The sequence below is a fragment of the Chiloscyllium plagiosum genome, chromosome 22 (genome assembly GCF_004010195.1).
Source record: "Chiloscyllium plagiosum isolate BGI_BamShark_2017 chromosome 22, ASM401019v2, whole genome shotgun sequence".
Classification (NCBI taxonomy): Eukaryota; Metazoa; Chordata; class Chondrichthyes; order Orectolobiformes; family Hemiscylliidae; genus Chiloscyllium; species Chiloscyllium plagiosum.
In genome coordinates, this window is record NC_057731.1 from 1,771,029 (window position 1) to 1,785,049 (window position 14,021).

Here is a 14,021-nt window from a genome sequence, read left to right on the forward strand (position 1 = left end):
TAAGTTTAAGTATAGAAGTTAAGGACAGAGATACAGATGGAGATGGAAGAAGATTACATCCATGCATTTTTAAAACTGAGATAGTAATCCCTGTACGGTGCTTTTAACAGAAAGTTGCAGAAGGCGAATACATAACTACTGCGATATCTATTCTTCAGAGCAAGTTGAAACTTTAGACTGGTGAGCCTTTAATATTAATTGTACAATAAATAGGCATCCCCTTTAGAAATCACAACTGGATAATGGGCAAAATACTAATTGTGCTCTCAGAAGATCAAAATGTGAAGTCAATTGACAATGGTGTGCTGGTTGTATTGTCTTGAAGACAGACTAGAAGTAAAATGGTAATTATTCAGTTTGGCAGAAAATAGGAAGTAGTACTTCACCAACATCAGCAATGAGACCAGTTCTGTTCATGATTTACAATATGGACTTTGGAATCAATTTGAATTTGCAGGATGAAAGTGTAGAGTGGGAGGAAATGGTCAATAATGAGGAGGATTGCAATAAGTTACAAAATGATATTAACTTTCAGAATAGACATACAATTGGCAGATTAATTTTAATGGATAAATGTGGTACCACACTTTAGCACCATAACTACAGTTGCCTTTTACATTGGAAAGAACTGGAATGGAGTAAAAGTGCAAAGGTTGTGTTTTATTGAGCTCAGTGATGACATGATAACTCCATACAGGATTGCAGCAACTGTATCTCAAATTCAGATGGATTCATTCACAACTTTTGCTCAGGAGGAAGGACATTTGGCGAAAGCGAGTACTGCAGATGCTGGAGATTAGAGTCGAGAGTGTGGTGCTGGAAAAGCACAGCAAGTCAGGCGGCATCTGAGGAGCAGGAAAATCAACGTTTTGGGCAAAAGCACTTCATCAGGAAGGACATTTAAACATTTGATAAATAGATAATCTGAAAATTGTGGACAATCTGTCAATTTCAGTGCTGATCAGATTTGTGTGACCAGGCATCACACATGCAGGATGGCCTCAGTCCAGAATCCAGCAAATAAAATTTCAGTCCCAAGTGCTTAAATAATAGATCAAAAAAAAAAGAAGGTTGGTGTTGACCCAAAAATAAAAAAATTGAAAGGTTTTAATTCAGCATCCACAAGATAATATTTGTGAAGGGAAAAGTGAAACTAGAAATCAATACAAGATAACTAAGGAATGAAATAGGTAAATCAGGAGAAACATCCAGAAGAATGGAATGAAGGGAATTGTACAGATGCATTTTAAAGACAAGACTGAATAGGTGTACAAGAAAACTAAAACGGGCTCAGATGCTGAAAAAGGCACACAGGTGCATGTGACGATACTCGGGCTTTAAGAGGTATATTTTATCCTGGTTTTTAAGAAAGAAGGAAAACAGAGGTGCTGAGCTGTCTACTGAAAATGCAAAATAAACAGATTGTGAAGACTTGGGTTTTTCAAATCGAACAACAGAAGCAGCCTGAATGGATGTGGTCAAGCTCCCACAGGATTTTCAGTTTTAGTTTTCAAGTGTCTTGGATAAGTGGAAGATACTTCCTCCCCCCACCGTTCTTGGATCCAGCTAAAAGCTGTGGGTTCTCTTCCTGCTGCTGGAGTTGCATTTGAGACAGTATCTGAATTTGCTTTTAAGGTGTTTGTGGGTTGTTACTATATTGGAACAGTTAATATTTTATTATTCTGTTAATTTTCCCCAATAGGGTTAAGTATTCCAATTTCTTCTCTCATTGTATTTTAACTATAGAGGATGAATAAAGTGTGTTTTGCCTTAAATCCAGTAGTTTGACCAATTGGATTCCATTGGGAACAAGATGCCAGGAACTTGCCTTTAAAATAAGAGTTAACCTAGAATCCTATCTTCTTAATAGATTTTGATGGGGTCTGGTCCAGTCCATAACATGCACATGAACCATAAATGAAGACATTGATCGGTTAGTCCATTTTTATGTACATCACAGGATAGGCCTTTTCACCCATCATGTCTGTGCTGATACTCAACTCACTTCCTTGCTCCCCACCCAGCTTTTCAGGCTTACACACATTACATGTAAATCACAATTGCCTCTTGTCCAAGGCTATAGTATAATATACACATGAACACCAGGGATGTTATGACACTTACTTGAATGTTGAGTTATAGTTACAAGTCAACCGTGGCAAAGTCAGAATGGATAGTCAAAGGCTGACATTGTCAAGTGAATGGCAACAGTATTCAGATCTAACAAATAAAAATAACTGATGTGGATTACACACAGTATCAATTTCTATTGCAACATATGTAGGAAAAATCCAAAAAACACACAAGTACAAACATATATTTTATAGAAATGGTGGTAATCTGGATTAGTCTATAGTAGTTTCCAATATCAGTGAACACTCAGTACCATCTGGAGCTTGCAACCACCATCCTTCCAAAACTTGTCTGACCAAGTGAAGTACTGTATTTCCCCCAGGCACCAAGTGGCACAACCATGGTAGTTACATTGTCTTGCGTTCCATACTGCAGAGCCTGAAATTTATATTAACAAAAATATAAAATAGCAGGTGTGAACAGTAATCATCTATTCTGGTTTAAAAATTGTGGAAGTAGTTTCCATTCTCTTTGAGAACTTGTCATATCATAGTTACATTCTAAATTTCACTGGCAACTTTTATTAAGTGAAAAGATGGCAATGACAAATGGCACAAAGAAAATTACAGTACTGGAACAGGCCCTTTGGCCCTTCAATCCAGCGCCGATCCAGATCCATCTAAAACTGCTGCCTATTTTCTAAGGATCTGTAACCCTCTGTTCCCTGCCCATTCATGTATCTGTTGAGATACATCTTAGATGATGCTATCGTTCCCACCCCTACCACCTCCGCTGACAACACGTTCCAGGCACCCACTATCCTCTGCGTGAAGAACATTTCCACTTTCACTTTGAACTTGTGATCCCTAGTAATTGAGTTTTCCACTCTGGGAAGAAGTTTCTTGCTATCCACCCTGTCAACATTGCTCCTAATTTTGTAGGCCTCAGTCAGGTCTCCCCTCAACCTCAATCTTTCTAATTAAAATAATCCTAATCTAATCAGCCTCTTCATAGCTAGCACCCTCCATACCAGGCAACATCGTGGTGAACTCCTCTACACCCTCTCCAAAGCATCCAAATCATTTTGGTAATGTGGCGACCAGGACTGTACGCAGTGTTCCAAATGTAGCCAAACCAAAGTCTTGTACAACTGTAACATGATCTGCCAACTCGTACTCAATACCCCGTCCAATGAAGGATAGCTTCCCATATGACTTCTTGACCACTATTGCCCTGCATTGCCACCTTCAGGGAACAATGGACCTGAAATAGGAAGTCATATTGTCAACAATTAAATGTAATAATCTTTCTTGCCTGCTCATTTACAACTCCAGCAGCCTCTGATGGATCCTGGTATTTTTTCACAATGTCACACATCTCTTGTGCCTCCATAATTCCACTAACTCCATCAGTGGTCAGGATCAGGAAACAGTCTTTTGCATGTTCCAACTAGTAATAAATGTTAACATTATATACAGTTAGAGTAAATGCTTTGAAAGGCAACATATAAGACACCACAACTAAAACTCAAGATATTTTACCTTGACTGTGTTAACTTCTGGTTGAGCAGTTACTCCAAAAGGTTTGAGATCCACATCCCCAATGCTACGAGTCATGGCTAATCGGCCATTCACATAAGGATCTCCAGCACTATTCCAGTCTATGAAACCGCCACATTCCTTAATCCTTAGTGTTTTAAAAAAAAAAAAAATGGAATTGCAACCTCCAGTTACGGTTTCCAACCAAACTTTTACAAAATTTAAAATCAATTTCAGATCACCAAATAATTAAACATGCATGACTAGCCTGCTTGATGTCTGTATGCTTTCTTCATCTGACAGTGACATTTATACAACTGCTGCTAGAGGTAGAACAGCAGAAATCTATAATACTGAATCTCCACCATCGCATTGTAACTGTCAACTCTTTGCAGTAATTCTGCTATTTCATTGTCTCCCTATAGTTCTGTAACTCCATCTTAATATCTCTTCAATTTTAAGAATAAAAAAAGTTTCCAAATCAACCATTCCCTATCTAACATTAGAATTTCTCTTAACCTCTCTCCTCGTGCAAAAGATTTAAATTTGATTTTATATAACAACCAGTAGCTGTATAATTTTTTTAAAAAGACAAACCAACACTACATCTCCTTAACACTAGGATTGTTCACACAGCAAGCTAAGTACTGAACTAGTCTCCCATTCTTGGCTATTGAACTGTTGAACCTACAGTGCACACTACTGCATTAAATCTTTCTATAAAATGAGCCACCCAAATTAGATGAGATTTATTTTGAAGATGTACTGATACCTTTTCCTTTCATCTTTCCTTCTTGGGGTGTGATCTTCTGTTAATTGTTTAGCTTTCCCTTCACGACAAAGAATCGCTGGACTATCTCCAACACTGGCGACTACAAGCACTGTTTCATTCATCAAACCTACAGTTGCAGTTGTCCCTGATGTTAACAGCTCACCTGGAAGGGTTAGAAGGGCAAGAAACTTTTGTCCAACAATGTTTAAATGCCATGATTAAAACATGTCACCCCTAACAATGTGATAACTTTAGAATAGATTTCGAAAAGGACAAATATAAATCAAAGTCCTCAAGATTAAAGTCATAAGTTGGATTAATCATTGTCACTTTGTACTACTAATAAAAACTTTTATACCAAAATTAATCTCAATTTCTACTGTTGAAGTTGTTGCCAAACACTGATTAAAAGAGGCTGCTCATTCAAATAATTGCATTACAACAGGCTTCATTAACTGCAAATATTGTATCAGGTTCATGTTATACTTAAAAACTACAATCATTAGGAGCAACAAGAAAAGCTTTTGAACTACAAATTTAAGTTACATTAAAAAATTACAGTTGCCTATTTGTAATTACGGTCCAGAGTAATGTCTTAGTTGGATTGCAATTGTGGAAAATTGTGATTGAATTTTTAATTTGCAGTTAAGCTGCAGTTCAAAATTTCACTGTTGAAAGCTAACTACCTCAACCATTCACTGTATATTTATACAATTGATTCCAGTCAGATGTACTTAAGTCAAGGAGTTAAAACTGAAGTTTAAAAACAAGGTAATAACATTAAGAAACAAACGGGTGTTCAACTTAAAAATAAGAACAACCTCACAAAAAGAGTTAACATGATAATGTTTATAAACATTTGCTGTCTTCATTAGCCCAGACAAGGAACAGTTAGACTCCTTTGCTTAAATTGAAACGTAGAAGTAGTGACAAACAAAAGCCTGGCACATCTCATTTAAAATTAAATCACACATTAACAAACCACCCAGATGTATGTATACAGCAGTACAACTCTTTCAAATGTTGAAATAAAGAGAGAGAGTTTTAGTTGCCACAATACAAACCAAACTAGTTAAATAAGAAACAAGCAAACCTGGTTAGCAAGTGTTTTACTCTTTCCAGGTGATAATCTTCCAAAATTTGATCAGATTGTGGGCAAAATTGTTACAAAAATGAAGCTAATTTCAAAATTGATTGAAAGAGGAATGGTCAGAGAGCCAGAAGCACAAAAAACCCAAAACGCATCACAGCCCTATTAACATCTAAAACAGGGCCTTCAAAACTGGAAAAGGACTCCAAAAATAAAGAATTACAAAAGCTTGGAACCACAAAACAGAAATACTGATGCTTGTTAGACAGGCTGGCAATGTTTAATGGTTAAATATGCTATGCTTTTTGGAAAACTGTATATATGGTGTATAAAAATTAATGTGAAGCAATGAGTAGCATTGAAAACAGAACAGCACAAAGTTTCAAGATTCTGAAAGGCAAACCATGACAAGATGGAAAGCGAAACACAGCCAGACAATGTAGTTGGAAATGGACAGAATGTACAGAGCAGAAGTGAACATAAATCGGAAACTAGTTTTTCAGCCAAACTGATCAAAGTTAAGTCTGATAAAAGGAATTTTTCCAGACATAACTATAGTGGATATATTTCACAACTTCCTCCATTTCAAAATGACAATTGCTATCAGATGCTTTCTGTCCCACTAATAAATACATGTCCAGAATTATCCACCTTAAAAGCTATCATGCTACAACATACGTGGCCGATCCTCACACTGAATCCTGGTTCTAGGACTCTTCCTTGATTTAGAGTGACACCATTCTGTCTTAAGCCTCGTTGTCACTGTGATCACAGCAACAGAAAGTGAGTCAGATCTCATCGTTCACAGAGTCAGAGATGTACAACACGGAAACAGACCCTTCGGTCCAACCCGTCCATGCCGACCAGCTAGCCCAACCCAATCTACTCCCACCTGCCAGCACCCGGCCCATATCCCTCCATACCCTTCCTATTCATATACCCATCCAAATGCCTTTTAAATGTTGCAATTGTACCAGCCTCCAACACTTCCTCTGGCAGTTCATTCCATACATGCACTACCCTCTGCATCAAAAAGTTGCCCCTTATAATCCATTTGATATCTTTCCCCTCTCACCCTAAACTTATGCCCTCTAGTTCTGGACTCCCCCAACCTAGGGAAAGGACCTTGTCTATTTATCCTGTGCATGCCACTCAATTTTGTAAACCTCTATAAGGTCACCCCTCAGCCTCTGACACTCCAGGGAAAACCAGCCCCAGCCTGTTCAGCCCCTCCCTATAGCTCAAATCCTCCAAACCTGATAACATCCTTGTAAATCTTTTCTGAACCCTTTCAAGTTTCACAACATCTTTCCAATAGGAAGGAGACCAGAATTGCACGCAATATGAACATGAATAATTTATTATCCCACATACAAATTAAGCTGTTATTATCACAGAATACCTACAGTATTGAAAGAGGTCATTCAGCCCATTGAGTCTGCACTGACCTGCCAAGGAGAATCACACCACACCACCCCCAGTCTCCTACCCTATCCACACATTTTACCATGCCTAATCCATCTAGCCTGCACATTCCTAGACACGGGCAATTTAGAGAAAGTTAGGACTGCAGATCAGAGTCGAAGAGTGTGGTGCTGGAAAAGCACAACAGGTCAGGCAACATCTGAGGAGCAGGAGAATCGACATTTTGAGCAAAAGCTCTTTAGCAGGTTCCTGAAGAAGAGCTTATGGTCGAAACATCAATTCTCCTGCTCCTCAGATGTTGCTTGACTTGCTGTGCTTTTCCAGCACCACACTCTTCGACATAGGCAACCTAGCATGGCTAAACTACCTAATCTGCACATCTTTGGACTGTGGAAGGAAACCTAGAGTACCCAGTGGAAACTCATGCAGAGAATGTGCAAGCTCTAATTAGACAATCATTTCAACCCAAGACTGGAATCAAACCTGGGTCCCTGACACTGAGGCAGCAGTGCTAACCACTGAAATAATATGCCAACCTGTTTAATGCAGTGACAATCACCATTCCCTGCTCAAGGTTGTGCTAATATACAAGCTGCAACTAGAGAGGACTTGTGATAGTGGTAATGTCCCTGTCTTTTAGTCATTAGGTCCAGTTCAAGTGCCAACTCAATGCGATGGCCACAGGGAGAGTAAGTATCCAAATAGGTTGGCAAAATATGAATGACACGAAGAGCAACAAATTCTGAAACAGGTTTAGGGATTAACGCCCAATTTGATAGATTAGTTCTGAAGTGGATTTCTAGATCCATAATTCTTATAACAAATAGTGATAAAAACCCATTTGAACAGAATTAAAAATACCGAGTACAGGACATTGGTGAGACTACTTTTGGAGTCCTCTGCAGTTTGGTCACACTGCTATAGGAAGGATATTATTAAACTGGAGATGGTTCAGAAACGATTTACAGTACGTTGCTGGGGATGGAGGGTTTGAGTTATTCAAAGAGGCTGGGTTTTCTCTCCCCCTCCCCCCCTCAACAGGAGTGTAGGAGGTTGAAGGGTACCCTTAGATGTTTATAAAATCATGAGGTTAATAGCAAAAGATCTTTTTGCTAAGGTTAGGGGATGAGGTGAATTTGAAACTAGGGGGCATATTTTCAAAGGAGAGAGGACAAAGATTTTTAAAAAAGGACATGAGGGACAACATTTTAAGAAAAAGTGGTTAGTGTGTTTAAAGGAATATGGGCTAAATGCAGGCAGGAGAGATTAGTTTAGTTTGGAACATAATGTGGATTAGTTGGACCAAAGGGTCTATTTCCATGCTGTATTACTCTAACTCACTGGTATTACTCAATTAATAGCTAGAATTGTTAATGCCGAGATGGCATACAAATCTACTTTGCAAATTAGTGATCATAATGAGGAAAGACATTCTGGCTATTGAGGGAGTGCAGCGTAGGTTCACGAGGTCAATTCCTGGAATGGCGGGATTACCTTACACTGAAAGACTGAAGCGACTGGACTTGTATACCCTTGAGTTTAAAAGACTGAGAGGGGATCTGATTGAGACATATAAGATTATGAAAAGATTGGACACTCTGGCAGCAGGAAACATGTTTCCGCTGATGGGTGAGTGTCGAACCAGAGGACACAGCTTAAAAATACGGGGTAGACCATTTAGGACAGAGATGAGGAGAAACGTCTTCACCCAGAGAGTGGTGGCTGTGTGGAATGCTCTGCCCCAGAGGACAGTGGAGGCCCAGTCTCTGGATTCATTTAAGAAAGAGTTGGATAGAGCTCTCAAAGATAGTGGAACCAAGGGATATGGAAATAAGGCAGGAAGAGGATACTGATTAGGAATGATCAGCCATGATCATATTGAATGGTGGCGCAGGCTCGAAGGGCTGAATGGCCTACTGCTGCACCTATTATCTATTGTCATAATATTGCTAAGATCACAGTTCAAATAGTTTGGTCAGTGGGCTTGATTTAGTGACAGAGATAGGAGCCATTTGTTCTGTTAAGTCTGCAAGACAGGAAACAAGTTTCCCGCTCTCCATTTTAGTTAGCATTCTGCCTGGGTGAATGGAGGAAACAATTCATCTATGAGCCTTAAAATTGGAGGAGTTGTCTCAAATGCTTCTTTTATTCAATGGTCAAATTTGCAGCTAACCAGCTCCAAGGAAAGATTAAAAAATATGCCAATAGGAAATCCATCCTTTTTAAATAGAAGATTCTAAGAACAGAGGGTTTACGGAAGAGTACATGGAGTTTCCTTTACAATGAGACACTGTTTAATTTGGAATCACTCCCGTGCTCGGAAGAAGAACATAGCTGAAGAAATGACAATGCTCATCAGCATACCAAGCTCACGGTTTCTCAAATGTGGATCCAGAAACCCCCCAGCAAACAATGTTAGCACATGAGAAATTTAACAGCATTCCAAATACAATTTATATTTTGATTATCTGTTGCAACATATGGCACCCTTCAGGTAGAAGATGATTGCAACTCACCTTCCTTCAAACCATAAGTGTTTTGTATGAAGTCACTATCTATTTGTAGAAACGAATGTAGCAAGACATTTTCCAAATTTGCTTGTATTTTTAGATTTTGTCTTTGAAAAAATAAAAGCGGACATCAGTGCAATAAGGACAAAACCTAAAAATCTAAACATTGCTAAAAAAAAAAACAGTCAAATACTTACTGAATATAGTGCCCAATGTATTGGGAACAAATTTCAGCAGCATCAGTCCCTCCATGCCCGTCAAAGACAGCAAAACATGATAATCCATTTGGAAGTTTAAATACACTGAAACGATCTTCATTCTCCTTTCTCTTTCCAATCTGGCATACACAGCCAACATTGGCTATCTTCTCTTTATACTGAAGAGCTGATATTCTAGGTGGTAAAATAACTGGGTCATCTAACCAAATGCCAAAGCTTTCCCAAGTTGGGAACTGCTTGCTTCGTTCAATAGCTGCCCAGTTCATTTTAGTGCTAACAGTGGACAATGGACAGGAATGGCGAGGTTTCTGCTGGAAACACATGAGCTTCATTGTTTTATCAGCTAGAAACCTGCCAGGGCGGCAAACAAGGGAGACTGAAAACGTGGCCATAACAAAGGTCTAATACAGAAATCTTCACAGAAACCTTGAGGAGAAAGAAAAAGGTTATTAAGTTTACTATACTTACATTAGCAAGTCAAAATCTAACTGATACAACAACAATGAGTCCAATAACATTCATTGTGGGGACTTTGTCTAGTGGAATGATTGCTCAACCATTAATCTGAAGACCTGGTTTGAAATCCCACCATGATATAGATGATGGAATTGAATTTTAGGAAAAAAGGTGGAAGAGAGTCTAAATGAGATCATGAAACCATTGCAGATTGTTGGAAAAACCCATCTTGTTCACCAATATCCTTTAGAGAGGGAAACTGCCATCTTGACTTTGTCTGACTACATGTGACTCCAGACCCATGGTTTACTTAACTGCCCTCTGGGCAATCAAGAATGGACAAATGCTGGCAGAGCCATTGATGCCCATGTTTTGAAGCAATTTAAAAAATGACTAAAAAATGTATCAAGCAAATATGGCATATCAGTAGCAACAGTAGCAAGGGGGCATAGCTTTAAATTAAGGGGGGGTAGGTATAGGACAGATGTTAGGGGTAGGTTCTTTACTCAGCAAGTCGTGAGTTCATGGAATGCCCTGCCACTGGCAGTGGTGGACTCTCCATCATTATGGGCATTTAAGTGGGCATTGGATAGGCATATGGAGGATAGTGGGCTAGTGTAGGTTAGGTGGGCTTGGATCGGCACAACATTGAGGGCCGAAGGGCCTGTACTGCGCTGTATTCTTCTATGTTCTATCACTGAATGCAGTTCACAGCAACATGTTCCTCCTGCTCTGTGCAAGTTGGGCACAGTTCCAGTACCCAGGACTAGAATTAATGCAGTAAGTGCTTCCTGTTGTAGCTCTTGAAAGCCCAACTACTATGGATAGTATGTACAAAGAGGTGCTCACTCCACAGATATGGAGAGAATAGATGTCTTGAAGCTACAGGATATTCTGGAACGGGAAGGTGAAAGCCAATGGTCATGGTACATAAAGGTATCAAGACATAGGTTTGAAAAAGAAATGAATGAGACCCTAAAAGCAGAATATAGGAAGTTAGGAAGCAAGTTTAAAAAGTAGAACCTCAAAAAGGTAGTCACTTCAGGATTGCTACCAGAGCAATGTGCTAATCAAAGTAGAAATAGCAAAATGAGATGAATATATGGCTGGAGGAATGGTGCAAGGGGAGGGTTTCAGGGGACCAGTACAAACTGGATGGGTTGCACCAGAGCAAAACATGCCTACACAGGGCAAGAAAAGTATTTGCTACAAAAATCAAATGAGAAAAACTATGATGTAATTAAAGAAACTAGCATAGAAAGGGGAGGTTCTAAATGGTCAGGCAGGCTTAGGTAGGTGAAATCTCCAGACCCAGATGAAATCTATCCCAGGTTTATGAGTGAGGCCAGCAGGAAAACAGCAATGGCACGGACAATAATTCTCAATTCCTCTCTGGCTACAGGAGAAGTGCCAGAGCACTGGAGAACAGACAATGTGGAATCATTATTCAAGAAAGGAAAAGAGACAAAGCAGTAAACTACAATCCAGTCTAACCAGAGTGCTGGTGAAACTATTGGAAGCAATTCGGAAGGTCTGAATTAACCTGCACTAGGAGAGGAGAATCAAGAACAGTCAGCATTGTTTTGGTAAGGGGAGGTCATGTCTGACCAACTTGATTGAAGTTGTCCAAAGAGGTGACCTGTGGTGTAGAGGATGGCAACAGTTTTGACAGATTACTATGGTTTCAGCAAGTTTTTTATAAGGTCCTGCATGGAAGATTCAGCCCAAATTCCTTGGATCCCATGATTTCTGAGCTTTGATGTTTGGATCTAGAATTAGCTGATTGGCAACAAGTTGGTTGAGGAGTAGTTTTCCAACTACAAGCCTGTGTTCAACAGGGTCCCCCAGAGATCAGTGTAGCGCCTCTTGCTGTTTATGGTATATTATGGGATGTGGGCATTACTGGCTGGGCCAACATTTATTGTCCATCCCTAGTTGCTCTTAGATAGTGAACTGCCTTCTTCAGCTTCTCCAGTCTGTGTGTTGTAGGTCCACCACAATGTCATTAGGAAGACTTTTCCAGGATTTTAACCTAACAGTGAAGGAACAGCAATATATTCAAGTTAGGACGGTGTGTAGTTTGAAATAAAAACAGGAGTAGCTGCTGTCTTTATCCTTCAAAATGTTACTCGTTGTGGAATTGGAAAGTGCAGCCCAAGACAGTGGTTCCTGACCTTCAGTATTAAGGCACTTTGAGAAACAATTTCACAACACATTGGAAAAATGATGATATGCAACTGCCACACAGTCATATAGAATATTTGGTCTGGCACGTAACTTAGCAGACATCTCTTCTCCTGAAGATGCATGAAGAATTTCAGCAGAAAACTAAAACTAAAACTAGGGGGGTACAGCAGGCAATTAGAATTTTGGCATTATTGCTAAAGGAAGAGTGTATAAAGGGAAGTGTTGCTGTAACTACAAGGAATGAGTGAGACCATAGGAGTGTTAGAACGTAGAACATAGAAATGTGCAGCACAGAACAGGCCCTGTGGCCGGCGATGTTGTGCCAAGGTTTAATCATAGAAAAAATAGAACATAGAAAAATACAGCGCAGTACAGGCCCTTTGGCCCTCGATGTTGCGCCGATCCATGCCCACCAAACCTACACTAGCCCACTATCCTCCATATGCTTATCCAATGCCCATTTAAATGCCCATAAAGAGGGAGAGTCCACCACTGCTCGTGGCAGGGCATTCCATGAACTCACGACTCGCTGAGTAAAGAATCTACCCCTAACATCTGTCCTATACCTACCGCCCCTTAATTTAATCCTAATGTAAAATGTAATAATTTAACCTACGCACCCCTCAACTCACTGCTATTCATGTGCATGTCCAGCAGTCATTTAAATGTCCCCAATGACTCTGCTTCCACCACCACAGTTGGCAAAGCATTCCATACATTCACAGCTGTCTGCATAAAGAATCTACCTCTGATGTCTCCTTTATACCTTCCTCATAATATCTTCAAACTATATATGACTCCTCGTACCAGTCAATCCTGTCTCTATCTATTCCACTCAGTATCTTGTATACCTCGAACAGGTCTCCTCTCTTCCTCCTTCTCTCCAGAGAGAAAAGTCCGAACTTATTCAACCTTTCTTCATAAGGCAAGCCCTCCAGTCCAGGCAGCATCCTGGTAAACCTTCTTTGCACCCTCTCCAAAGCCTCTATCTTTCCTATAGTAGGGCGACCAGAACTGGACACAATATTCCAAGTGTGGTCTTACCAGGGACTTGTAGAGCTGTAGCAAAACCTCGCGGCTCTTAAACTTGATCCCCCTGTTATTGAAAGCCAAAACAACATATGCTTTCTTAACAACCTTGTCCATTTGGGTGACAACTTTGAGGGATCAATGTACTTGCACACTCAGATCCCGATGTTCCTCCACACTGCCAAGAATCCTGTCCTTAATCCTATATTCAGCATTCGAGTTCAACCTTCCAAAATGCATTACTTCACATTTATCCAGGTTGAACTCCATCTGCCATTTCTCAGCCCAGCTCTACATCCTGTCTATGTCATGCTGTAGCCTGCAGTAGCCCTCTATACTAATCGACAACACCTCCAACCTTAGTGTCATCTGCAAATTTACTAACCCACCCCTCAACCAAGTCATTTATAAAAACTACAAAGAGCAGAGGCCCAAGAACAGAGCCCTGCGGGACCCCACTCAACACTGACCTCCAGGCAGAATACTTTCCATCTACAACTACTCTCTGCCTTCTGTCAGATAGCCAAATTTCACTGTATGTCATACTTCCTGACTTTATGAATGAGCCTACCACAGGGAACCTTAACAAATGCCTTGCTGAAGTCCATATACACCACATCCAGTGCTTGACCTTCGTCAACCTGTCTTGACACCTCCTCAAAGAACTCTAAGATTTGTGAGGCATGACCTGCCCCTCACAAAGCCATGCTGACTGCCTTTAAT

At 40.0% G+C, this 14,021-nt stretch overlaps 1 protein-coding gene across 1 annotated transcript in view; it reads right to left on the reverse strand.

Moving 5' to 3' along the window:
* Positions 1 to 839: 839 nt before the first annotated feature.
* Positions 840 to 14,021, reverse strand: part of LOC122561014 (protein phosphatase 1K, mitochondrial-like) — a 17,140-nt gene continuing 3,958 nt past the window's right edge. The window contains exons 2-7 of the mRNA XM_043712287.1: positions 9,606 to 10,052; positions 9,415 to 9,515; positions 4,384 to 4,546; positions 3,615 to 3,759; positions 3,388 to 3,522; positions 840 to 2,511 (exon numbers count right to left, since the gene is read on the reverse strand). Coding sequence (XP_043568222.1) covers positions 2,380 to 2,511; positions 3,388 to 3,522; positions 3,615 to 3,759; positions 4,384 to 4,546; positions 9,415 to 9,515; positions 9,606 to 10,018 — 1,089 coding nt within the window. The 5' untranslated portion in view covers positions 10,019 to 10,052 and the 3' untranslated portion in view covers positions 840 to 2,379. The remainder of the gene's footprint in view (positions 2,512 to 3,387; positions 3,523 to 3,614; positions 3,760 to 4,383; positions 4,547 to 9,414; positions 9,516 to 9,605; positions 10,053 to 14,021) is intronic.